Here is a 25,455-nt window from a genome sequence, read left to right as displayed (position 1 = left end):
ACAGTTGCCAGTCGCCAGTCAGCGGCTGCGCACTGCCCCACCACTTGACACTTGACAGCTGACAGCTGTGGCTGGCTGGGCCAGCAACCACCAAATACACACTTCCCTTCCGCACAAAGTGTTGTCAGAGCTTCCCAATTGAATGTACAAAATGTGCAAGCTATCGAATGTGCTAAACTTTATTATCTGCATTGCCAACTTTAGTCAAAGCTTCGATGGAGCTCTGGCCCTGAAGCGGGGACCGCACCATCCGCGCGGAGAGACACGGCGAGTGGATCAGCATCTCACCCACGAAGAGCAGTAAGTGGGGGCCGCAACTACTGTTGATTCTCTGCTCATTATTGACTTTTCCTTTCAGTCGCATCGATGATGATCTCAAGGAAATGGGTGTGCAGGCCAATCTGGATGACCTTAGCGAGGAAGAAAAGATATTCTACATGTTCAAGGTGGAACACCCACAGGGAACACCCTCATTAAAGTGAAAGTTATTAATATGTTTCTGCAATTACAGGCCCACGACAATGACAATAACAATGCTCTCGATGGCCTGGAGATGATACAATCTGCGATGCATCACAACTACGACTACTTCAAGAAGAGCGAGCGGGATGAGTACTTGCAGAATGCCACCGATGAGCTAGAGCACTTTATAGGTAATCAATTCTCACACAAAATTTAATTGATGGCCAAAATATTAATGTGTATTGTGCCCCCACAGAGGCCATTGATAAGTTTCTGCTGATTGCCGATGACAATAACGATGGGCTGCTGCACTATCCGGAGTTCGTTAAGGCCATAACCGGCGGCAAGGAGCAGCCTGACTTGGAGAGGAATCTGTTGCGCTAAGGCGATACCATCTTCCGTAGTAGACACAATAATAGATGTAGATTAGTTAAAATATATTTAGCAACTAATTTGATTTCCAAGCTGAACCATTTGAGACTGTACACCACAAGCCACAACCCACAAGCCGCCAGCCACCAGCCAAGTTCGGCTACGGCCAGGAATGCACTAACCTGCACTTCATTTGTACTACAACATAATAAACATTTAAAGATGAACATAAATAGCTGCTGGTAGTAGCAGGGATGGAATGGGATCTCATAGAAGCCCATCACAGGTCTGGGTGGTGTTGCAGGCCACTCCCCGATAGCCATCGTAGGCGGCGCGTTCCATCAGCACAATTAGATCGTTGTAGCGAGGCTTCCCTGCGGGTGCCCTGTGGATAAAACAATTTACTGAATAATTTTCACAGACTTAAATGGAGTATGAACCTTACCCCTCGAACACTTCGATGGCACCCAGGAGAGCGCGTCCCGCCTTGGCGTACTCATAAGCCGCATTGGGGCAGGCACAGGCAGCCGCATAGAGACACTCGTCGCGACCGGCTCCCTGGGCGGCCAGGAAGCCCATTATCATGTAGTCATCACCCGATTCCAGGCCCATGCCATATGCATTGTCGCTGCGTCCGTTGGAGCGACCATACCCATGGCCATAGCCACTCCAATGTCCTGCTCCGAGTATTCCAGCGGAAAAGATGAGCACCTTGAGCAGTATGATGATCAGCAAATTGGTAAGATTCAGGCTGAGAACCTAAGGGAGAACCACATCCGAGTTGAGCTCAGAGAAGCTGACAAGTTGACGACCTAATCACCCACTTGACTATTGCCCGCGGAGCGGTGAAGAAGCTCCTTGGCCATCTGAATGACCACATGACCTGCGGGGCTGCCAAACATACTGTGGGCTTGCCTCAGCCAGTTAAGAGGTCTCTCCAGCGTCAGGCCAGGAGTGTGCTGGCCTTCGGTGCTGTTTCCCGACACTTCATTGTCCATATCCATGTCGTAAATCTGCAGCTGTCTGCTGGCCGCTTCCCCAAGGCTGAGGAAGCAGACCAAGCCAAGTAGAGAGAAGGTGATGTAATCCGAGCCTGGTTGCTGCATTTCGAGGATCGCGTGCGTTTACCGACTGTTGAGATTTGTGACTAGTCTGGGCCTGGCCAAACGCCTGGCTTTTATCCGTTGTCGCCCATCTGCGATGCCAAACTGCAGTTCCGCCTTGGCAGGCAGCAGATCGCTGGAGGGAGGGACGACAGAGGGTTTAGGTGCTGAGAGCAGGCAATCATTTGGCAGGCATCGCTGCACCATAAAAGTCGATTGAGGCACAGAAGCGAGAGTGTTTTTCCTACCATCGCAGTGTCATTAGCCTGAAATTACCCAGAGACGTTTTTCCGGCCCAAGGAGTAGTTCACCTTGATCGTCGCTTCCAGGAAAACGACTCTGTAAATGTCAATGCTAACTCAATTTGACAGGTAAACGCACGCGAAATTGTGCGTGTTCAAGTGGAGATGGAAACTGAAAATGAAATGCAGAACGGAGGAGGGTTGAGGAGAGTGGAAAACAATTTGTGTCTTTGCTTTTGTATCAATCATCAACTCATTTATTGTTACTTTAATGCTTTTGCTGTTTCCTAGCTGTTGTTGGAATAATTTATTGTATGTTCGAGTATGGATGCAAGTGTATATAGATTTTTGCAATAAATTTGTGAGTGCAATCATTCCAGCATGTTGCTCGGAATGGATCATGTTGATTTTTCATCAATTACAGACAACATATAAATACATACATGTACAATGTTTTGCAATACTTTCACAATAATTCGAGTATTTTTATTTGGTTTAGTATTTAGCAACAGATTAGAAGTCTTGTAAGCTAATCGCTTTATGCTTTGAGTATTTCGTTTGCATTTCAATTTATGTTTTTTCAGCATTCTTGTCGGCATTTTATAATCGTTTGATGCGTGATATATGTAAGTATTTATGTATGTTGTTCGAGTAGTTATGGGGTGTCTTGTGGGTTGGGTGTGCCATGATATATCATTTAATGGTGTTCCGTTGATGGATGCCTGTATTTATTTATGTACTTTCTGTTCTACTTTTGTCGCTATATATGTATGTTTGTTTATAAAACATTCTGTGAATATGTGCCAGTTCGATTATATTGATGATGTATACGGTTTACGAAAAAGTACATGTAGCCAAAGATTCGCTTATACTTAAATACATATTTTGTATATTTTTTATAATATATTTAGGTATGTAAACGATGATAGGATGATAGGATGAACCCAAAACAATAGTTGTGTGTTTCTTGCATTATTATTCTTGTAAAGTTGTAAATTTGTTTAGATTAAAAATGTTTGTTGCATTCTACTAAAATCGAAGAGAGTAACAAATATCTCGAGTTTACTTTGTATATTAAATATATGTACTATAAAATGCTCTTATATATTTACCTAGTTTTTGTGCTAGGCAGAGCGAGAGAGGGAGATGAATACAACCCAATGGAAATAATTGTTTCGATATGGAATTCGTCTATTATTTTAAATTGTAACAGAACACGTTTGTAAAATTGTCTATGGTATAAATAATGCTTAAACATGTGCGTAACAAAAGAACAGTTCTAAAAACAATTGCAGCTAAATCAAATGCATAACCCGACCGATTACGAAGCTATTGCATCAGTTGAATATATCTTGAAGGATTATTATATGACTTCGTTGTTGTCGCTCGCAACATTTATGTATAAATATTTATTTATGTATTGTATATTATCTAGATATTCTTCATCTGCTGCTGCTCCTATTCTCCCTGTACCGAGCGAGCCCTATAATTGTTATTCCTGTGGATCCGCACTGGTGGATCCTTAGAGATTCGAATATGTTTGGTTCGTTATTGTTGCTGTTTCTAGCTTAACATTGCTTGTCCTTCTCTGGTACATCTCTCCATAGCCTTCAGTAGCTTTCGTTCGTTCGTAAACATTAACTGCTAATAGATCATAATGATAATCATAGTCGTAATATTTGTGGTTGGTTGGTTACCATAATAAACATTTAGTTTGTGTGTAAGTGGCATTCGCCTTTGTGTGTGTGTTTGGTATGTAACATTTGCTCATAGTAATTTCGGAATACATATACTCGTATGAATGTAGTTCAATAACCGATTTTTCCATTATAATTATAACGCATATCATATATTATTTTAGTGTTAGTGTTAAACTTTTGCTTGTTTATCATACTCTTGCGCATATTGTCTTTTATCCTTTTTTTGTTGTTTTTAGTTCTTTTTTGATATTATATCATGTCTCATGTTGGTTCATATAACAAATTCATTAATACATTTTTCGATTAAAAGTTCTCCCATTAACATTTAATATATAGACGCTTGCGGATACCTTCTATGTCCTCAACATTCAATCGGTATAATATGTGTGGGGTATATATAATTCAATATTTGTCTCAATAATATATTTAATATATATGTATATACTTTCATGTTTTTTTTTGGAAAATCTTTCAAAATGTTTTAGGTATGGGAATTAAATATGTTTATTTTCCATTTCATTTTATCATGCTGCAAAACCAGTCAAGTCATCTTTTTTGCACATATACATATTTATTTACATATGTACGGGCTTTTGCATTATTGTTGTTGCATTGGTGGTTATAATTATAGAGTTAGTAGTGTACTACAGTGTCTACAGAGTTGCTTCTGCTGCTGCTTTCCTCGTTCTTTCGCTTTCCTTCTTATATGGCAAATGAATTCTATGGGTTCACAGTAAATATTCAGTAACAAGACACACATTTATAGTTAGAATACATAGTGAAAAGGATAGTAACCCAGTGGATAGATGAGTATGGGCATGAGTATGTTTATGTTTAGTGTTTAGTGTTCATTCGCATGAAACCAGGAAACTTCAGAGGCAGAAAACAGACCGATTTCCATAGTATAAGTTTGTGTGAATGATGATAGGTGATGGCTATAAGGATAGAGTGCCCTTTTTCGATTCACTTCAAATCGATTTCATCATCGTCTTCTCTGGCGGCACTCCAGCGCCTGGTGGCCGATCCCATGCTGCTCATGCTGCCCGTGTCGCTGAAGTCACTGAAGGCCGCATTCTGTATGCCTTCGTAGATCTTATAGCTGCCCGCACCGGGCCCAGAGCCGGTACCCACTCCGCTGGAGCTCATGCTCATGCTCTTGGCCGCACCGAAGCGATCGGTCTTGTAGTTCGAAGATGGTCCCCCGAAAATCATATCCGCATCCGAGATGGAGCCGGTGGCCCTTGTGAACTTGCCAGTGCCATAAGATGCGTTGGTGGTGCTGGCGCTCTTGGGATCGCCGAATATAATGTCCAGATCCGATGACTTGGAGGCTGCAAGAATCGATGGTGCGGATTAGTAAAATAGTTTTGGGTTTTATTGGGACATTCAAAGTGCACATCAATTTGGCGTGGGTGCAGTCTTGAGCACTTATTGTTAGCACTACGTGAGCCAATTGCTTTACGTTTCTATATACGAACTTGATTCGGGTGGGTGGATGGAGAATGAGCCAAATGAGTGTTACCAAAAAAAATCTCATGAATGGATGTGTGACCGAATGGGAATGAGAATTTATGTGGGGAATGCTTGACACCTCGCCCTCAGGGGATTGGAATTTCGTTTCTAGACATCTTTTGATAACTCTGCATTTACTTCAATACAAACACACACACACTCTGAGACACACACATACACATAATACAACAGTAAACTCAAAATGGTTGCATTACATACATAACTACCAAGAATTTAGTTCAACTAGAAGCTTCGAGTAGACTTTAGACTTTGTTGTTGCTGTTGTTGTTGTGTTTTTATATATTTGTTGTTTGTTTTCTCTTGTTGGGTTTTTTGTTGTTTCGATGCGATGCGTGCCCAGAAGCCGGAAAAGAAGTCAAGTTTTGCGGTGCACTCTAGCGAGTTGTTACTGTACTTGTACTGTTACCTTTACTGTTTGTTGTTGTCTGCTGTTGTTCTGTTTGTGCGTGCATGTGTGTGTTTGGTGTGTTTGTATTTAGGTGCGTGCAGACAAGCGATAGCAGCACTGGCCAAGAGAGAGAGAGAGAGAGAGACTTACAAACACTTGGGGGCGGCTCGCAGCTCGTATACGTATTCGTAATATTTGGCTTACACTCTGAGAGTTGGCGTACTAGGAAAATCAAAACAGTTAGGTAGGCTAACAACAACAGAGGCTCAGGCCAAACACAAAACAAAAGAAAAGACACCTAATTGCTTTGCGTTTCGTCGCTTTTTTAGGGCTAACACTTTGACACCGCCTTGGCTGCCTACATGGCTAAGAGTTTTACACATACACTTGTACAAATAAGTTACAGTTAGTTGGTCTCTATATGCCTATATATATATATATGTATCTGTATATACCTAAATGGGGTGTAGCTGATTAGTACGATAATGAGATTAAATGACATGAGCGTATATATAGATATGAGTATAGCTTTTTGTAGGACCAATGTCTGGATCTAGGTCTTGCGCAGCGTTAGGCTGACGAGGAGTACGCCCACAGCGAGATAATTACCATTGCTCTCGGAGCGCGTGTACGAGGGTCGTGTGTACGAGGGCAGATCACTGGGATTGTTGTATTCCGCCTGCGAGGCAATCGAGTTGGAGTCATAGCCGGACGTATCGCCTGGCAATGCTGTGGTGGTCACTGCCGCCGGTGCACTGTAGACGCTGGCCGAGCGTATGCCTATGGCCGAGCGCCAATCGTTGGTGGTGGCCGAGGTGGTCATTGCGCCGACTGTTGTGGGGGGAGCTACTGCACCTCCTACAGTGCCAGCAGCGCTGTTGCTGATGCTGGTGATGGCCGTGATGCCGCTGGCCTCGCCCGCTCCCGTGGCGGTGGCTGCGGTGTTTGTGGTGTTTGTGTCCATGCGTGTGATGGTCTCGATGGAGGTGGAGCTGCCGTAGTTGCCGTAGCTGGTCTTGTCCTTGCTGAGGGTGCTGCTGAAGCTGTTGCGATAGCCACTCGAGCTGTTGGCATTGCTGTGGACCGTGGCCACGGTGGGCGGCGGCGGTGGTGGCCCCGAGGGTGGGGGCGGTGACTTGATGGAGTTGCCATTGCGATTGATGCGCGATGAGATCGATGACGATGAGATCGACGAGGAGGATGAGGTGGTGTTGTTCGAGGCGGCTCCAGCGATGCTGGCCACGCTCGATGACTTGTGCGGCTCCTTGTCGAAGGGATTGACCCGTTCCTGTGGCTCAAAGTTGGTCACCGGCTTATAGCCGCCGGCGGCTTTATCCATATTTGTATCCGTAATTGTATTAACGCTATCCGAAACGCTGCTGCCGGGCTGGACGGCTGAGCTGGCCGTCAATGGCTCATCCTGCGTCGGGCGGCTGGGCTGTGTGGAGATCACATCGATGCTGTTGCCATTGCCATTGCCGTTGCCTGACTTGCCGCCCGAGGCGAACGAGAACTGCTTGCCCAGGAAGGAGCCACTGAAGGCGCTGCCTCCACTTGATCCTGGTCCTGCGCTGCTGGGCACACTGCCCAGGCCGCTGCTTGTCTCGCTCGCCGTTCTGCCGCGCTTCTTATTAGCGATTTCCTACATGTCACCAAATATCCCCGCAAACGTCTTCCTCAGGTTCTTCATCGTGTCCTCCGCATCCTCCACCACGGAGCTCTGCGTCTGCGGAGGACGTTGGCCCACCCTGGACACCGACGAGATGCTCGATGCCTGCGATGTCTGCGAGTCGCGTCGCACTCCTCCCACAGTGCTCGGCCCAGAGGAGGACGGCTCCTCCGGCAGCTCGGATATGCTGCTGCGGCTGCTCAGCCGCCCAATGGAGCCGACTGCTGGCGAGGTGCGCTCCGGTATGGGCGGTGGTCCGCCCATGGGTGCTGGCCGTGGTCCGGCTGGAAGTGGCGGTGTTGGTGCCATGCCATCGTCTGTGGGGCTCTCGGCCCGCGAGGACACGGACGAGCGGGAGGGCAGCCTGCCCGGTCCTGTCTGAGCCATGCTCGGGCGGCAAACGTTCTAAGGGAGAGATGGGAGCTGGTTACAAAGCCTCTTTGGAGATGCTTAAGAGTGCTGTGGAACCCACCTGCATGCGGCCGGACACCAGATCGGCAATCTGCCTGCGGTCATCCTCCTGACTGTCGCCGATGAGCGCAAATGTGCTATCGCAGGCGCTGATGATGTACTCGCGTCCATCTTTGGCCACGACCACGGACACTCCACACACTTCCATGCCCCCAAAGAGCTCCGATATCTGTAAGTGAACCCAATTGCATTAGTGATTAGAATTCCGCTCGATTCCGCGATTGAGTCATGGCCCCAAAATGTGGTTTCGATTTCATGCCCCCGTCCGAGTCACAGCCAGTGGCAGGGTCCAAAGAGAGAGAGAGACAGACTGCGCTGTGTGGGCTGATGCAGTTGGTTTTAATTACACAGTTTGTTTTGATTAAAACTGCTGCTGACTTGCCTAGAAAACTGAAATAGACGACGCGTCGTCATCATCGGCCCACCCACATGAACCCTAAACACTTCCCGCATGCCGCACAATCCGCACAACACGAATGCCTTGAACGGGGAATACTTGTGCAACAAAATGGCATTAATTAATGCTCATATGCAGTGCAGGCAGTGCCGGAAAGCGAATCGTAGTGATTCAGCCTCCGCTCCAAGGAAGCGCCACTGAGCCATCTATGGGTGGGAGTTCTGGTTGATGGAATACCTCAATCGATGGCATTTTCATGTACGATTCGAGACATAAATACCTCATCAAGCAATCAGATTGTTCCATTCCCGTTACCTCATAGCGAACACACACTCACGTGTACAGTGTTTGCAGCTGAATCCGTTTCAACTGTCTTGCGATTTGCATATTCATGAGCTCTAATTAAAGCGCCGCCGACACTCGAGGGCACAGTAAACAGCCAGCGACTGACGGCAGTCAGCGTAGACCCGAATCGTTCTCCTCCAGCACCACCCCCAACTGGGCAAATCAGGCCACAGCCGAAATCAAAATTGTGCACCCAAAATGCCGCAAATAATTTAAAGCGATTTGCCTCAGCCTCAGCCATATTGATTGGCAAAATTTGATAAATGTGTGCAAAAGGCTAAGCTGTGCTGAGCTGCTTTGGCTTTGGCATGGCCCAGAACGGAGGCTGTAACGGTAATGTGTGCTGGCCTATGGGGCACTGGTGAAGGAGTCTCTCAATGTAAAATATGGGCAGGATTGCCCTATATTTCTTTGGTGCATTTGGAATGTGTTTGAGTCGAATCATATTTGTTAGCGGACAACTCTCTTTGGCAGACATGAAGCAATCTTCTACGGTAGATCTACTTGTATGTAAATTTGACCTGTCGTAATTTTAAATAAAAGGTGAAGAATATCAGTCCTTTTTCTATCTCTCAAAAAATTAATTAATCATTTTAACGCCGCTCTAGAGTATACCCAAGTCGTTTAGTCATTTGTTTTATTGTATGATTTAGTATCTCGAGAGTCTGCCTTGATGACTTACCTCATCCACCCAGGATTTGTACTTCTCGGTTAAAGTGATTTGCTCCAGCATGGCCGAGCCTTGATTGGTCTTCCAATTGCCGGTGATGGATTTGCGCCTGTTAAAGAGATCGAAAGCAAGCAAGCGTAATAAATTAGCATGCCACAAAAGAGCGTAGATAATTCGATGCTGCCGCAGTTGGGGAACTGGGGGCGAGAGGGAGAGACAGATCTTTGAACTCGTCGCATTTTGGTTGGCAAACAATGAACTTTTGCCGCTCAATGCACTTGGTAGGATAATTGGCAATTGCATTGCTGCGGCTTTTGTCTGCTGACAGTTGCCGCTGAGCTCAAGGTCAATTGTCGGTCCAGACCACTCGACCGACCCATCCCGATACCCAACCCATCATCATTGAGGCTTTCAGCATTGTGTGCGCGGCGTCTGCCCCGTCTGCGGTTTGTGGTCATCACTTACATAAATGCCTTGTAGTTGTTGCCAATCTTCTGGATGTGAACGCTGAACTTGGCATCGATGTAGGGCTCGATGGTGCAATAACAATGCGTATCGTTGCCGGCACCGCTGACTAGTCCGGCGGCATCTTGCAGGGCGCTCTGGTTCTCCAGCCGAGCGGTGGCCACTCCGCCATGACAATGTCCGGCCTTCAGCACGCTGGGGAACTTGGTGAATTGGAACTGCAATGAGGAAGAGGTCGAATGCAATCACAATTTGTGTCTCGCTCTGTCTGTGATTGTGATTGGCATTACATAAATTACAATATGCCGATGGGACCGGACCCATGCACTTTGTATTCGATTTCTTTTGATTTTATTTGCTGCGGAAATCTCAGCCCAGGCAGGGCGCACGTACCCATGCCGCTTATTAATCTCTTGGATAAATGCCAAATTCATTTGTCTTTCTCGTATTTGTTTTTGCTCGATTTCCGACTCTGAATCTGGCCATGGAAATGGTCTTTGATTGCTCGCAAATTTCCACGAATCGAGCGAGCGTCTCATGTCTACCATATCGTTACTCAGGAAAATTCTTTTAAGTTATTAATGAACAAATTCTGATTTAAATACCGGAGAGAAACTACAAGGCCCTGCCAGCATCTATTGAATAATTTCATATTAAATAATTCAATGGAATTGCCGATTGATAGTATAATTACAAACACATACATATAATATGTAAATGTGCATAGGCCCACATGTTAATCATCTGCCATATTTAAACAGCTGATAAATCATAAATAAACATATGGACTGCCCTGGAGAAATATTTGTTTATAAAATTTAATGACATCAGCAAAGATAAACCCAGTAAACAAAATACTCGGACCATTTTTCAAGATACCGACATAAAGATCCCCTCTTAACTAGTTATTACATACATTTACATATGATCGATCGATCAATCTGCTTGCGAATGAATACAAAATATTCACAAAAACCACAAAATGTTGCCATTGCACGGAAACATACGAAAAATACTGTGGTGATGGTTGTAATCCTCTTCCCGTTGCATCCATTCACAAGAACTGAACATACCCTTCTATTCTACGCGCACCGGGGTATGGCAATGCAATCCGAAATAAAGCTGGGGAGGAAAATCATAACAAACCATGACGCAGAGAAGCAGAAAGAAGAATTGTCGCAAACGATGAGAGACAGTCGCGTTGACAGGAGGAGGCAGAGGACGGCAGCGAGAGCAAATCACTCAATGAATATCAGCATAAGAGAGAGTGAGTGAGGGGAGGCTGAGCGGGAGAGGAATCTACGCCAGACGTCACACCACACCCCCGCATAGCAGGCATTCTTGGAAGCTGCTACGTATTCCGCTCGAGTGGCCGCTGTCTAGATGCCTGCTATCGAGTTATATCAGCGGACCTAAAATATGCACTGTGACGCATCCGAGTCGGGTTGAGAGGGAGTGGGATATGGTGAGTGAGCGATATATGTACCAGACCAGTACATATGTTTGTATGTCTGTTTGTGCGTCTCGTACTCATCATACGAGTATATGGTGGCGTTAGGGCTAGTCGTGTATGCAGATTATGGCAACGTGTTGTGGGCGTACCATGAAGCATGACCATGCCCACAGCACAGCACGTGTGTGCCAGACAAACCCTACCCTCTCTAGGAAGTGGAAGTAAGCCGTATCGGTGGGCAAGTATAACTAAATTATTGCTTGATTTGTGGCCTGACAGATGCGCTTTTTTGCTGCCGCGCTCTCACCGTGGCGCCAAACATATGTGCATACATATTGCCTATGCCATGCTATGCCCGAGAGCATAAACCAGGCCCCTGCACGCAATTAATAAAGCTGCCAAGGTAAAATAATGCACTGAAATATGTATGCAATGGAATGGTCTCTTGCCGCTCTCTCTCACTCTCACTCGGTGCAATGTTTTACTCATTTGCAATGAATTTATTACGCTTTTGATCGCCCGACAGCAGCTTATGCGGGGGACCAGAAAAAAGCTCAAAAGCGATCGCAATCGCACTCGTCTGCTCTCATGCTCTCAGCGGCTGAGTGAGCGATCTTGAGTGGGATCGGAGCTTCGGCAAAGAAAACCGAAGAAACGGTTGGCTTGCCGATTCGTTGCTTCGTTGCGCTCTATCTCTCTCTCGGACTTGAGTGGGATTGATTGCGTTTGGTATTGGACTTTTTCCAATACCAAACGCAATCACAACTGAAAAAGCAGCGCAGCGAAGTAGAACGCTCCAACGGACAGTCGCGCGGGTCCGAGTAATACCACCATATAAGATCAAGTGCAGTGGCAATTAAACGACGAGTCGTGAGAGTGCCAGTGAAAATAAATTCCCATTGGGTTAAAGTTGAACACAAAAGCCCCAGAAGCTACAACAGTACGTGCAATTTTCCGAGACAAACAAGTTGCTGCTGCTCAAAGGTAAAAATACTTTAATTTTAGGCTCTTTTTTTTGGGGGTTCTATCAAGAAGCATTTGGCATTTAGAAAAGACAAATTGATGCTATGCAAAACGCGCGACAGCGGCGCGACAAACGCGCGTTTTGCTGGCTATTTAAAACGCGAACGCGGGGAAATGTGGCGACGCGTCGCAGCATCACTGACACAGCGACACAGTTTTCCATTCCCGCAACAAACACACACACGTATCTTTCTATTTATTTGCGTTTATTTATAATTTGTTTTTATTTGCCTTCGTCAAGAGTTTTCCCTTCTTCTTGGAGGAGGCCGTCCGGCCATCCGTACGTCTGGCCGCCCGCCTGTCGATTCCTCTTAATAGTTTTTAATGTCGCCAATTTGTAAACAAACTGCAGCCATTAAAAAATATACATGCGGCTCGTTGTGCAATGTCGTCTGCTCGTAAAGACACACTGGAACTTCCCCGCGGCCGAACACCCACCGTGGCAGTGTTCTTTTGCAGTTATTTTTTGTGGAAATTTTCCCGAAAAGGTTATTGTGTTGATGAAATTTGACCAGCCATGAGAGTTGTCTGGATATGGGTGGACTGTACGAATTGCATATATTATATTCAGACTCGTACAAAACCCTTGTAAATGGAATTTGTTGGATGTCAAGGCAAGTCCTCTGTGGCTCCGTTTTGCGTGGGATATTTTCATATTACGCATACGTCATGAATGTGTTTTGGCATTGGCCATTTAATGGCTAAAAATACCAAAACTCATATAATATTTTGGTTTCTACAATTTGTACACACATATTTGAGTGCCATCATTTTACCGCAAAAACACAGCACAGAAAACTATCAAAATTAACCAAAAGAATTTTTTCAGCGTGGAAAGTGCGTGAAAATGCATTTCAAGTGTTTTCCCCCCTTTTCGTATATTCTGTTTTGGATTCACCATTTTTCCTTCATTTGACTTTGCCTTTAATGTATGTTGCCTTTTGTTTGTCTTGATTTTCTTGGAATTATTGACTTTTCTTTTCGTTTTACTGCCCTCCTGCCGTCCCAATATAACAAATTTCGTAGGAGTATTGTGTTGTATATTTCGCGTTGTTTTGTTTGCTTTTTATATCTCACAAAAGCCGTAACCGCAACAGCTGTTTGTGTGCCTGTTTCTGCGAGCATGTGAATGAAAATGGAACCCGGTTAGTGGGCTAGGTTACTCAAGTACGACCATTTCAGCGATTCCCAGAATGCCAACTCGATCGCTGCGGTGGCTGATCTACTTGGATTTCGTTTCGAGGAAAACCCAGCTGGCATTTAAAATGAAATTGTCATACGGTTGTGGAAGCTTTTCCTTCGCACATCATTCGATTCCCCATATTCGGCCGCTGGTGCACTTAAGGCCCCAAAAAAAGAGTCTGTCAGACATATATCCATATACGGCCTCAGATACAGATACAAACATGATTGTTTATTCCTTCACACTTGCCTGACTCTTGACACACCCACAGACGACGACTGTTGGGCTTATCCTCAACATGCGACTCATGGAACCATTAATAATTTGCTTGTGCAACTTTTGCAATTTAATATTATTGTACAATTAAAAAGAAATGCAGGAGACAGCAACAGCCGCAGACACCAACCGACATGGCGACAAAGAGTCTTTGGTATTCCTTTCCATTAATAACTTTTCATCATCATCTTCGGAGCCGCTTCTTCTTCTTCTGCAGCTTTCAAGTATTTTCCTGCCGCTCTTGTTGTTCGGCTTTTGCGTAAATTTCACAAGTCAGCCAGCAAATTTATTGACAATGATTTCTTTTTAGTCTCTCCATTCCTTGAGTCTGTCACAGGGCAGACTCCCGTCTTCTGGTTGCGTGTGGGCCATGGGCCGTCAATTTGTCTGATTGTCTGTCAGCTGTTTTCATTTTCTTATTTTTCTCCCTTTTAATTTCCTTAACAAGATCTGTCGCCCAAGGCACAAATTTGAATGGGATGCCCATGGAATGTTGGGTATTAAAAAGAAAATAAATCACCACTCGTCTTGATGAAATATGATTCAATTTTGATGTGCAAAATGTTCCAGATCTGACATGAAATCAAATTGTTTCTCGCTACTGGAGGGTATGTTGAGAGGGGAGGCATATGTGGACCTCTGTAGACTCTCTTGACCAGCATGAACAATTGATTTGTAATTAGCTCTCTGAGTTTTAAAGTTTTATAGATACAAAATAGAGTGACAGAATGTTTTTACACAATTACGATCTATGGAGCATATCATAAATAAATAATATCTTAGTGTTTCCAGAATCTGCATTGTTACAAGTCGCAACCAATCGATTTTCAATGTAAATTCAATTCTCCATAAACTGATGAATTTCCAAAAATGCAAGCTTGAAATTTATTGCTTTTTATGCAAATTCTGCAATTTGATAAGGGAATGCCAGAAGACCACACAGAACACCATTGTCGTCTGGGTATTTTTTTTGTATTTGCATTTATTTTTGCAACAAATTTTGTTTACATATGTGTGTGTGTGGCATACACATGCATGCATGTTTATATAAATATGAAATGCCAAAGGCATTGGGTCTTGCTCATTAAAAATTTATGTTTTTCTCGGCCCTGCAAATGCAATATGAGCTGTGCCTGGTCTGAGCCGATTCCAAGTCCGAGCCGACAGGCCGGCGTCATGGTCCGTGAACCGGGGTTCCGACCTTTCTCGGATGCTCTCCCCCTCTTTATTGAGGTTTTGTTTACTCGAACCGAGAGGCGCGACACATTAGCATTTTTAATTGAATCGTTACGCATCCTGAGACGAAAAACCAAAGCCTGAGAGGCGAAATTTTTGTTTGTTTTCTTAAGTCGAGAAATTTTGTTCTTTAATTTAGATTGGCGTGGGCGTAAAGTAAAGAGAAACCCTGCAGGAACGTGACGAATTTGTGTTGAAACTGTTTCGGTTTTTGGGTATTTTGCAAATTTTGTTTGTTTTTACACAGTCAGAGAATCGAGCCACCTCGAGCCGCATGCACCGAGTGGCCGAATAAGAGGGGCCTGCGTAAGACTTATTTTCGGCATAATGATGCCATCTCTCGATGGCATACATACTTGTGCATGATTTAATGATGCATAAACCCATAAACATTCCAAGCATAGTGGTGGTGTGCTGCTCCCCCACCCATCCCAGACCAGGTTTCGTTACACCTGACTAGATCTGTCAGACGCTGAGCGAATGCATCTCATCAGCGGCAGGCAGCAGTGGCTGTTGCAGTTGCACTTGGAGTTGCAGTTGCAGTTGAGGTGGCAGCTGCTGGCAATTCAATTAGCAGAGGCTGATAGGAGACACAGCACTCACTTCAGCGCCTCTTATCAGCTCGGATTCCGATTCGTATGCACATTTAATTATTTATATTCCATTGGTTCTGGCTGTGGTGGCACAGGTGGCTCTGAGTGCATGTAAATGCTAATGGTCGACTAGAGCGTATCGCTATCTTCAGTTTGCAGTGCACTTTTGCAATGGGGGAAAACAAAACGTTGCGTGTCAAAGATCAAGATGCAGACTGTTCGGACCAGGGGTCATGGGGGGAGGGCAAGCATTAATCAAAATACTTGACTCCCTTTGTTTGGGCCGCCATTGATCTGGCTGATTATGGCATTGCCCGATCGTGACTTTGATATTTTTCCTTTAATTTTCTCTCATTGTTCGGTCTGTTGGTTGGTTGGTTTGCTGGTTGGTCGGTTGGCCGTTTGGAAAAACCACCGCCACAAAGCCATAAAGCTGCCGCTGGGCAAAGAAAGTTTTTCAGCATCGTTATGGAAATTGGCAAAAATGCAGCAGCAGCAGCAGCAGCAGCAGCAAAAAAAGTTAAAGTTGAACATGCCAACTCTTGGCTACCCCACATGTACCCCCTCTATCCATAACTCGGATGCAAAGCAAGCATTTACTTGATCTAATTAAGAGATACTTATCTTAATTTCAGCTGATAAGCTCGACTACACTCCCCCCCTCGCTGTCATTGAAGAAGCTGTGCAAGGTGACATCATCTGGCTTGTAATTTTGCATGAGCATTCCAAAGCATTTCCAATACTGCGCAGTTTCTATATGGGAATCTGATCCCATAACCGAACCCATTCCCCATTCCACCTTCCCGACTGTTTAGAAAGTCAATCGGCAAATGACAAACAAACAGAAAAAGCGAATTGCGACAAAGCGCAAAACCAAAAAGTAAATGACCGCTGAAAGCAAGAACATTTGCTGTACAACTCGACTGCTCTGTCACCCTCTTAACAAATGATGTTTGCTTTGAATGGTATCCAAAGAGGTGTTGAGAAAAGACAGTTACGTAGCCGAGAATGCAAATTTCCTGGGATAAATATTTGATAAGAAAGAAAATACTCAGAAGTGCTTAAGTTTCATCATGAGAGATGCCTCTAGCTGTGAACATTTTTGGGTGGATGTATCGAAATTCCAAAGAACACAAAGACTCTAGAACCTCTTAAATAAGTATGCACATAGATAGAACTGTTCAAGCATGTAAGTGTGCTCATAGAGTGCTCTTCATAGAAAGGGTACTAAAAAATGTAGCTTTCGAAAGCCGATACACGCAGAGCTAATTAGACACACATTTTGTATGGGCGCAAAATATCGAGCATCGTAAATTGAAGTGCCTGGCAGTGCAATGAAAATGGAGAATCCGTATGCTATAAATACATTTTTATATTGGTGCATTTCCCCCATTGTTCTGTAGCTGTCAATAATGCTGTGGGTCCACACACATTAGGCCGACATTATCGGCCATTTATGGCGCAATTAAGTGCTCATAAAACAAACATCGCAGCGCTGCATTGCTCCTCCGCTTTTAGCTCTGATTTGGAAACTCAACGCTCGGAAAACACCCAAACAGCAAACCAGAATCGCATTAATTATGTGGCTTTGCTTTGTGAGCCGTTTTTGGCGCAGTTTCTCGGTCTGGCTCCGGGTCCGGCTCCGGGTCTCGGCCAACCATGGAAATCCGTCCCACAAAACCGCACTTCGGCCGAAAGGCGCTTTAGCTGCTTTAGTTTGTGAGCCGGGAAAACCTTTTTCTGTCTGTATTTTCTGCTTATTTACGTTTCTGTGGCCTTTTTCATGTCTGTGCTTAGTGAATCCCTTTGAATACACCTGGGAAATCTCTGCCTGTGTCTGTCCCACCGCCTGTCTGCCTCCTCTGTCTGCGCAAGTGTTAATAATCATTAAATTTGCATATTTTGTGCTTTGCTTATGATTTAAATTTCATGAAACAGTAGCCATGCCATGTTTCAAATACATAAATTATCCAAAATAAATATTGTCACGGAATTGGGCTTAACTTTAATTTTAGAAATGGTAATTGGACTTGTCGCTTGTGAACCTTTCTCAAATTCTGTCAAAAATTGTTGAAACCTAATAGTTTGTCACAATTTTGTTGATCTCCCGAGAAATCCCTCTCCCCAAAAAGGGTATCTATTCACCGTCTAGAACAATTTCCCTACTTGTACGAGTAACTGGCATTCTTGAAGATGCCTGAGGCCAGAGTGGAAATCAATGCTAATTGAACTCGAGCTGATATTTGACTTAATATCTTTCGAAATTGTTTGCTGACTGAGGCACATTGTTGCTGTTGTTGCTCTGGTGGTTGTTTCTGGGGCTGGTGGCCCCGCATAATTGGACGGCAGCCGCTCGAAATTCTAACCGACTGACAATCACACTAGTGTCAAATGTCAACATCGATGATGATGATGATGACGACACACAGCCGGGGGCAGTGGCAGTCCGAGCAAACATCTGTGTCAATTAGACGTGGCGTAAAGTGACGTCAAATGGTGGCACCAACTGCAAGGGGATATAAGATGCCGTGTGCCATAATATATAACATTTAATTGACACGTGTAGAGCTTGTCAGCAAACACCAGGAGCTGCTCCCACTCCACTCTCCACGCACAGCACCAACAAAAAGTTTGTCGACAGGCAGCCCCTGTTGCTGCGGGCTTAAAGCTACATGGGCCTGCCTGATATATGGCCACGCTAATTGTGTATTCAGATATCAGTGCATATATAAATAAAGACATAAACACTCGTTGGTGACTCCAAAAAAAAAGCTCGAAAGGAAATCGTGCGAATTTCGAGTGCCTCTAAAACGCTTTTCTTGCTGCCAATTGGCTCTCGGAGGTGATTTATCGGCTAAACGCCGATGACGTTTTCAATGTGTGTGTTGTCTGTGTGTGTGTGGTGTGTGCCACTTTTTGTTGCTGCGCTGGATGAATGCCCCGCTTGTTTGTTTGTTTGTTTGTTGTCACTCTCGTCGGTGGGTATTAGTGCTGGCTGACTTGTCGGGCTGTTTGTTAAGCAAATCCGCGCCGTTAATTGCCAGGCAAAGTGTCAGCGCTTGGGCGAAACGGGGCAACTTTCCATCTACGAAATATTCTCCCATGGCATTGCGACACCGACACCTCCAACAACCTCCATCCCATTCCATCCCATCCCATCGCTCGCTCCTTTGCTCCAGTTTATCCCATTAGGCGGCTCGCGTCTGCCTGTCTGGCCGCCGCTTGGCCTGCCACTTAATAAATAGTTTGATGCATTATGCCTGCCTGGCTGACTGCCTGGTTGCATTCAATCAATGGCCCGCGACCCGACAGCCCCCTCGATCGATTCACGCATGCTACTTCTTGCGATTGTGCCCCATGCCCCAGTCGAGTAGACGTAGACGTGGAAGGAGTCTCCTATGTGTGCGTATGTTTTCTAGTGGCTTTTCCGCAAAATGCTTTTAATTCAATTTTATTTCAATTTAATTGCCACATTGCCGAGCTGCCGGGTTGTCGATGCCGCGCTACTGAGACTGTAGATGGAAGATTGGGGATTGGGGATCGGGGAGCTGGAACTGAGGGCAAACTGCTGCACATGGATAGATAGGCTGGCCTGGCCTGGCCTGCATATGGCTACATGCATATATACTATATGTATATTTGTATATGCACCGCTTGTCTATATATTCGTACGACCTGACTATCTCTGTCGATCAGTTCGACAACAGCAGTGCGGCGCTGACTGGAGCGGGGAGAGCTGCAGCGCAGCTGATTACTTTGCCTTCCTTTGCCACTCTCGATATTATACAATATTTTTGCGTTAATATATGTATGTATATGGGGGGGAGGAGGGGTGCGCATATCGCATCGTATCGCAGCCGTTTTGTAATGGATTTCGATTTGTGGTTCTCAAGTTTTTCTATGAATTTCCCATAAACAATTTTCAATTGAAATGCTCCGGCAATTGAACTACTTTTCGTAGGATTTATGCATTCTAAATTGACTGCCGGAACGGGCTTTGCGTAAGTCACAAGTAAATCATTGATGAAAAGAGAATACAGCCAAAGCATTGCAGAGTGGCAGAGTGAAAGACAGTCGAGTGCTTTAGCCATAATGCCTCTTGATGATCCGCCCCTGAGGCGTGCGTGCGTGTCTCTGACAGAAGTCGCGATTAATTGCTGTCACACAGGGTGCTATTTGTGTGTGTGTGTGGTGTACGTGTTACATGTATATATTATATGCATAATTGAGCATTGCATTGACATCTTGATTGATGGACGACCTGCTCTTGCTGGCCTCCTTCTCAGCCTCATCTTGGCGATAACCCACACATCTGAATGGCATAAGTGAGACAGACATAATTAAACTTTCTGCGACCTTCAGCCTGCTTCTGCTTCTGCCTGATAATCATAATACACACACACACACATGCATGTACGCTAACCCATTAAGACATTGTCGTCATCGTAAAACGTAATCTCAATGTTCCCTCTTTTCTTACTCTTTCCGCTTTAGAGCAGACTTGGGGATTCACTGAGAACGACATAAAGTCATTTTATCAGCTGCAAGGCTGTGGAGTAGTAGCAGCGGAGAAGCAAATCTCTCGAAGCCATGGATATCAGAAAATATTTAGGTTTATTGGCGCTCGTCCTGGTGGCTGTTCTGGCGCTCAACGGTCGTCCAGCAGACGCCTGCTCCTGCATGCCCTCGCACCCACAGACGCACTTCTGCAAGGCCGACTATGGTGAGTCAGACCGAATGCCAATTGTTGGGGAACTTAATATGTAAATGCTTGCATTTCTTTGACAGTTGTGCAGCTGCGAGTGTTGCGCAAATCGGACACCATTGATCCGGGCAGGACCACCTACAAGGTGCACATCAAGCGCACATACAAGGTGAGCCAGTCCTGCGGCATTGACATTTCTCTGGAAGGGTAATGCAATCCAATACTCTTCTTCCACTCTAGGCCACTCCCGAAGCACGCCGCATGCTGCGCGATGGCCGCCTAGCCACGCCCAACAGTGACTCCATGTGTGGCATCAGGCTGGACCTGGGAAAGGTCTACATCATAGCGGGACGCATGCCCACCCTGAACGTGTGCAGCTACTACAAGGAGTACACCAAGATGACCATCACCGAGCGTCACGGCTTCAGCGGCGGCTATGGCAAAAGCTGCAACTGCACTGTGAGTATTTATCAATGTGCGGATGTTCCTTTGATCGAGCTAACTGGTTTCGCTTTCCCCCCGACAGGTATCACCCTGCTTTGGCCAGCAGTGCCTACGCCATCGAGAGTACTCCGATGGCTGCAAGTGGTCGCCGTTCGGCAAGTGCGAGCGCGACTACAGCGCCTGCATGCCCCATGTGACGCACACGGTGAATGGCAGCATCTCCCGCTGCCGCTGGCGACGCACGCAACTCTACAGAAAGTGCCTCAGCAATCCGTAGGCGGATCCCCGCTCTCCCCTAATCCTTGTTATGCTACCGTTTCTCTCTGTCCAGAGCTTTAATACGTACGTTATGCCTAATGTGTTATTTATTAATTGATGCTTTTGAAATGTAACCGAGCTTCGAGCAGCTACTTAATTAGTGTCTAGCTTTTAATGTTTATATATCGTGTACACTTACCAAATCGCGTGGATTCGGGAAGAAGGTCTGCTCGATCAGTGGAAAGCCGTCTCGGCCCAGACGCCGCTGCAGCTGCAGCAGATGCGAGAACACCCAGGGTTTGTCCTACAACCAAAACACGTACATCAGCATCCATCACTCGAGGAGTGTCCTATATCGACTCTACGACTCACCTGGAACTGATAGATCGAATGCAGCGAATTGATGCTGGGCACACCGCCGTACTTGAGGCCCAGAATGGTGGAGCGGAAGTCGCTGGAACCGTCACGCGGCGGCTGGCGAATCAACACAAAGTCCGGCCGGAAGGAACGCGCAACCTGTTTTTGGTGTGATATTCCAAAAAAAAGAAATAACAAAATGGAATTTAATTATATTTTAGTACGCTACATGCAAAACGATCGAAATACACATTTTTTTGTAATTTTTTTCATTGGAAAATATACGAATAAAAACAATTTATTTAGATATAGTGCTAGACTAGCAGAAAAAGCCCTTTTGGAGTTTACATATTCTTTCAATAAAACAATTTATTGAACGGACAATTCTTTGCTGATCACAGAAAATATGTTTAAAATCCGATAAACTGATCATCAATGAGCGAAGTTCAAGAAGTGCCCGCTGATATTGGCAGAGGCGCCCCAAACACCGTAGAGTATAAATGTAGAAATCACGTAGAATTGACATTTGTGGGCGTGTCTCCGCCATGTAATGTAAAAGTATCAAGTGGCGCCAGCTGGGATGTAGATGTCGCGGCTTAACTGACTGTAAATATCACGAAGATTTTGTTTAAAAGAACTATTAGGAAGCTATCATCAGAGCGCCAATGTTTAAAAACTTGCTTTTAAATGAAATAGCTTTCCGACTTTGACTAAACCTTTATTAGCTTGGACTAAAAAAACTACAAACTTTTAACAACGGATCTTAAATCCAAATGGGTACAGAAATGCTTGCTGCTGTGCGCTATTAAAAATGTTCCATTTGAATTAGCTACGCCTTCGTTTAATTTATTCGCCTTTTTATGGCTACCAATGCACGACACGTGGATCTGGTACAAATTAAAAATTATTTATTACATTCAAATACGTTTCCCTCCATCAACGCAGCTTATTGCCACTGGCGTCTAGTTGACTGACCGACCCAAGTGCCTCGCAGTCGTGCCACAAGTGTTTTTTATTGCCACTGATATACATGCGCCAGTGCACTGGGCAGCATCGTGGAGCCAACAACAAATACGACTCGGATATATACTGTAAAAAATAGAGCGTCAGAGTGTCGAGCTCAAAGCAGGACAAACAGGGAGACAATGGCCGTTGATAGACTGCCAATGCTTAAGTGGTGGTCGGGCAATGGATTAAACCCGCTGGCGCTGGCTGGCTGGCTGGCTGGACACCAAAGTCCTTGAGCCACCCACTGCCACGGCTTATTTGTGTATTTGTGGTGGATATAAAGGAGAGTTGACAGCCCAGCGGGCAATAAACGCAAAAACGGATGGCAGCTAAGGACTAAAGCGACGACTGGCCATTGCACTAATTAAGCGCAAACAGACCCTGGCGACAGGGATAACTTACCCGAGTGCCGCTGCGGTAGGCGGCCATGGTGACTACCGGTCCGGTATCTGCGCTGGAGACCACCGTAATGTCCTGCGAAATCACACAGACACAAGGACACACACAAAACACGAACAATGATTATTCCGATTAGCAAAATGGTCCCCTAGGTGCTGGGCGCAGCTTACCCTGAACTCGGCCTGCTCTACGCGTATATCGAAATCGCCGTGCAGCCGCCTGCCCCGGAAGTACTTGGACCAGTCCGTGTTCTGGTCATCCAGCACCAGGAGCGTGAAATACTTGTCCTTGTTGAAGGCCGGTGTCCGTTGTGTGGCACTCTGCACCGCAGCTCCTGTTGGGTAGAAATTATAACATCCGGAACATGGGCAAGGGACTTTAATCTACAAAATTGTAGCCAGATCATACCCAGTATGGAGGCGCCCTGATCTCGGGCAGCGCCCGTCAAGCTCTGCACTCGCTGCAGCAGACTCTCGCGCGACTTGGCCGGACTGGTGGGGGCACTGACACCACGAGGTGGTGCCGGAGCCGCTGTAGTCGGCGCCTTGCCGGCACCGAAGCTTAGGGAAAGCTCCGGAGCGGCTCCAGTCGGTTGGCCAGGCGCCGATTGGCCCGGTGCCGGCGGAGGCGGCATATTGGGAGGACCACCGGCAACCGGCACCGTCGGCTTCGTGGGCTGGTCTTGAATGGGACGAGCCGCTGGCGGCAAGCTATTGGGATCGACATCGTCGACCTCGGAAGACAAGTCTCCCGAGCTGAATCTGCGCATCGTGTGGTGGTGGAATGTGTTAGTGGTTGGGTGTGTGGTTGGACAGGTAGTGGTGGTTCGATTGGTTCGATTGATTGATTGATCGGGTGATTGCAAGTCGATTGCCAACCGCCGGACGAGCAGACAATTTTAATTGTGCAGCGCAGTTGGGTGGTAGGGCAAAAGGTGGTACGTACACGAGAACATACAAAGTTCCACAAGAGATAGAGAGAGAGAAATGGAGAAAGAGAGAGAGAGATGGGGGAAAGAATAGACAAACATATGAAATTTCAAATTAGTTTCGTTCATCGAGGCCCCCGCCCGCCCCAAGTCGGAACTTGGCACCTGGGACTGGGGGCACTTCCTTTTTAAGGTCTTTACCTTCTCTTCAGGAAATTAACATTGGAAGTGAAGCTAGATTTGAACGATGAGAAATTCAGGGTGCTGCTTTTCGCTTCCTTTAGAGTTGCGGCACGCCGGAAAAAGGGGAAATACAAAGTGGATTTTATGGGTTCAGTTTCGGTATCGGTAACGGTAACGGTTTCACTTATCGGTTAACAATTAGTTAGAGTGCTTTCAATTTTGGCATTCACTAAACGATTTCCCGAATTTGTAGTGCATAGACATTGATCGTACTTTAAGGCATAAACTTATTTAAAGCGTTACACATTTAAACATAAAATAAAGGCACTTAAACGGACATCTATCTGTCTGAGTGTTTATCGGTTTCTCATCTGGTTCTATCATTACCAATTGATAATGGATATTGTTTATTTCCGCCCTGATTTGGGTGAAATTATTTGCTATTGAGCGTGGTCCATGCGGCCACTTCGAATGTGAATTTTCACAGTGAAAGATGGTAAAAATCGTAAAAAATCATCACATAATGATGGCAATTATGATTGCCCTCTGCAATGGTGTGGGAGGAAAAACCCATTTCAAATTTCATATGTCAGCTGGTTAGGATAACGATTAGTACATTTTGTATTTTTGTATTTAATGAACTCTCTAATGCTGTCGACTTCAACTCCATTCGGTTCACTTACAGAACTGCCGGAGCAATGGGTTCTGCAAAGTTGATTTTGCTAATAGGAAAAGCTGTGAATGAGTGGGTAGATCCAAAGAACGGACGGAGGTAAAGGTGCTGAGTCGAGGTCGAGTTAAGTGAAAACTAAAGATCCATTAAAAACGTTGCAATTAGAAAAGATTAAACCAAAAGTTTATTAAAATATGCGGCCACTGCGAACAGAACAGAACAGAACATAAAAATAAACTGCACATGAGAATGGGAATGAGAATGGGAATGAGGTTGAGGGTGTACGTTGTGCAGGTTAAGTAAACTCTTGCAACAGGTGCACTCGCCAAGGACACTTTGAGGACAATGGCCGGCCAAGTGGAAATGTGCATGGCTGCCACGACAAAGAGCAGTCACAAAAAACAGCCATTATATTGCCAAGAGTCTTTTGTGTGGCATTTGGTGGTACACAAAGCAGCGAAAATCAATTTCAGCCAAGGATTGGCAGGGCCAGAAAAGCGGCTGGACTGGGGATTGGGGCCTTGGGTGGCCTGCTGTCAACAGTGTCAGACACTTGTAGACCGGAATGTCGCACAACGTCATCATCGTGGGTCTCGTATTTATTGTCGAGGCCTGCGGGCTCTGCAGGCACTTGAAACTTTTCAGCCTTACATTAGGTCTGGGGGCACACTCGGGTGGCAGCCGAGCACGCGCCACACAGAATCACGCCTGTGGGTACAATTTGAAATTATGCGTGTGGTGCTTCCCATTTGATTGAAGTTTCGTGCGGCCACTTTAAAAAGCATACGAGAAATAATGGAAAACTTAAAAGCTGAGTGAAGGCGAAGCAGGGCAGGTGAGGTAATGCGATATGTGGCATATGATGCGTGTGATAGAGGCAAGCTTAGGTGAGTTAGAGTTAGACATAGTTAGAGTGTTT

General features: G+C 45.5%; 4 protein-coding genes across 5 annotated transcripts; 2 read left to right on the top strand and 2 right to left on the bottom strand.

Moving 5' to 3' along the window:
- The first annotated feature begins 142 nt into the window (after window positions 1–142).
- LOC117899428 (multiple coagulation factor deficiency protein 2 homolog) lies at window positions 143–1,034 on the top strand. The gene is made up of 4 exons (XM_034809427.1): window positions 143–300; window positions 359–446; window positions 512–653; window positions 719–1,034. The coding sequence occupies exons 1-4, from the start codon at window positions 143–145 to the stop codon at window positions 844–846; spliced, it is 516 nt and encodes a 171-aa protein (XP_034665318.1). The 3' UTR covers window positions 847–1,034.
- Window positions 1,025–2,003, bottom strand: LOC117899426. The gene is made up of 3 exons (XM_034809424.1): window positions 1,659–2,003; window positions 1,280–1,593; window positions 1,025–1,219 (listed from the first exon to the last, which is right to left on the bottom strand). Exons 1-3 carry the CDS (start codon window positions 1,938–1,940, stop codon window positions 1,102–1,104), a joined length of 714 nt encoding a protein of 237 aa, XP_034665315.1. The 5' UTR covers window positions 1,941–2,003; the 3' UTR covers window positions 1,025–1,101.
- Window positions 2,004–4,105: 2,102 nt separating this feature from the next.
- On the bottom strand, window positions 4,106–24,045 carry LOC117899424 (synapsin). The gene is given in 11 exon segments (XM_034809419.1): window positions 4,106–5,210; window positions 6,410–7,874; window positions 7,942–8,109; window positions 9,365–9,461; window positions 9,818–10,035; window positions 21,188–21,292; window positions 21,361–21,504; window positions 22,756–22,827; window positions 22,923–23,086; window positions 23,161–23,513; window positions 23,882–24,045. Coding segments are annotated over 10 exon segments (3,027 nt in total). The 5' UTR covers window positions 23,387–23,513; window positions 23,882–24,045; the 3' UTR covers window positions 4,106–4,842.
- LOC117899427 (tissue inhibitor of metalloproteinase) lies at window positions 5,572–21,591 on the top strand. Of its 2 annotated transcripts, XM_034809426.1 has the most exons (6): window positions 5,572–5,582; window positions 12,093–12,254; window positions 20,076–20,304; window positions 20,370–20,455; window positions 20,527–20,745; window positions 20,813–21,591. In XM_034809426.1, the coding sequence occupies exons 3-6, from the start codon at window positions 20,172–20,174 to the stop codon at window positions 21,005–21,007; spliced, it is 633 nt and encodes a 210-aa protein (XP_034665317.1). In that variant the 5' UTR covers window positions 5,572–5,582; window positions 12,093–12,254; window positions 20,076–20,171; the 3' UTR covers window positions 21,008–21,591. The 2 variants fall into 2 exon arrangements, with proteins under 2 accessions (XP_034665317.1, XP_034665316.1); XM_034809425.1 differs by lacking the exon at window positions 5,572–5,582 and having other exon boundaries at window positions 12,026–12,254.
- Window positions 24,046–25,455: the final 1,410 nt, after the last annotated feature.

Source organism: Drosophila subobscura, chromosome O, assembly GCF_008121235.1.
Source record: "Drosophila subobscura isolate 14011-0131.10 chromosome O, UCBerk_Dsub_1.0, whole genome shotgun sequence".
Lineage (NCBI taxonomy): Eukaryota > Metazoa > Arthropoda > Insecta > Diptera > Drosophilidae > Drosophila > Drosophila subobscura.
This window is presented reverse-complemented; position numbering and strand designations above follow the sequence as displayed.

What these genes read in the sequence shown, in the direction of transcription:
- LOC117899428 (XM_034809427.1), top strand. Translation starts at nt 143, where the DNA reads ATGTACAAAATGTGCAAGCTATCGAATGTGCTAAACTTTATTATCTGC. An exon ending in CATCTCACCCACGAAGAGCA is followed by an intron (nt 301 to 358) that starts GTAAGTGGGGGC and finishes TTTTCCTTTCAG; the next exon opens with TCGCATCGATGATGATCTCA. An exon ending in TGAGCTAGAGCACTTTATAG is followed by an intron (nt 654 to 718) that starts GTAATCAATTCT and finishes GTGCCCCCACAG; the next exon opens with AGGCCATTGATAAGTTTCTG.
- LOC117899426 (XM_034809424.1), bottom strand. Translation starts at nt 1,940, where the DNA reads ATGCAGCAACCAGGCTCGGATTACATCACCTTCTCTCTACTTGGCTTG. An exon ending in GCTCCGCGGGCAATAGTCAA is followed by an intron (nt 1,594 to 1,658) that starts GTGGGTGATTAG and finishes GTTCTCCCTTAG; the next exon opens with GTTCTCAGCCTGAATCTTAC. An exon ending in GCCATCGAAGTGTTCGAGGG is followed by an intron (nt 1,220 to 1,279) that starts GTAAGGTTCATA and finishes TTTTATCCACAG; the next exon opens with GGCACCCGCAGGGAAGCCTC.
- LOC117899427 (XM_034809426.1), top strand. Translation starts at nt 20,172, where the DNA reads ATGGATATCAGAAAATATTTAGGTTTATTGGCGCTCGTCCTGGTGGCT. An exon ending in ACATCAAGCGCACATACAAG is followed by an intron (nt 20,456 to 20,526) that starts GTGAGCCAGTCC and finishes CTTCCACTCTAG; the next exon opens with GCCACTCCCGAAGCACGCCG. An exon ending in GCAAAAGCTGCAACTGCACT is followed by an intron (nt 20,746 to 20,812) that starts GTGAGTATTTAT and finishes TCCCCCCGACAG; the next exon opens with GTATCACCCTGCTTTGGCCA.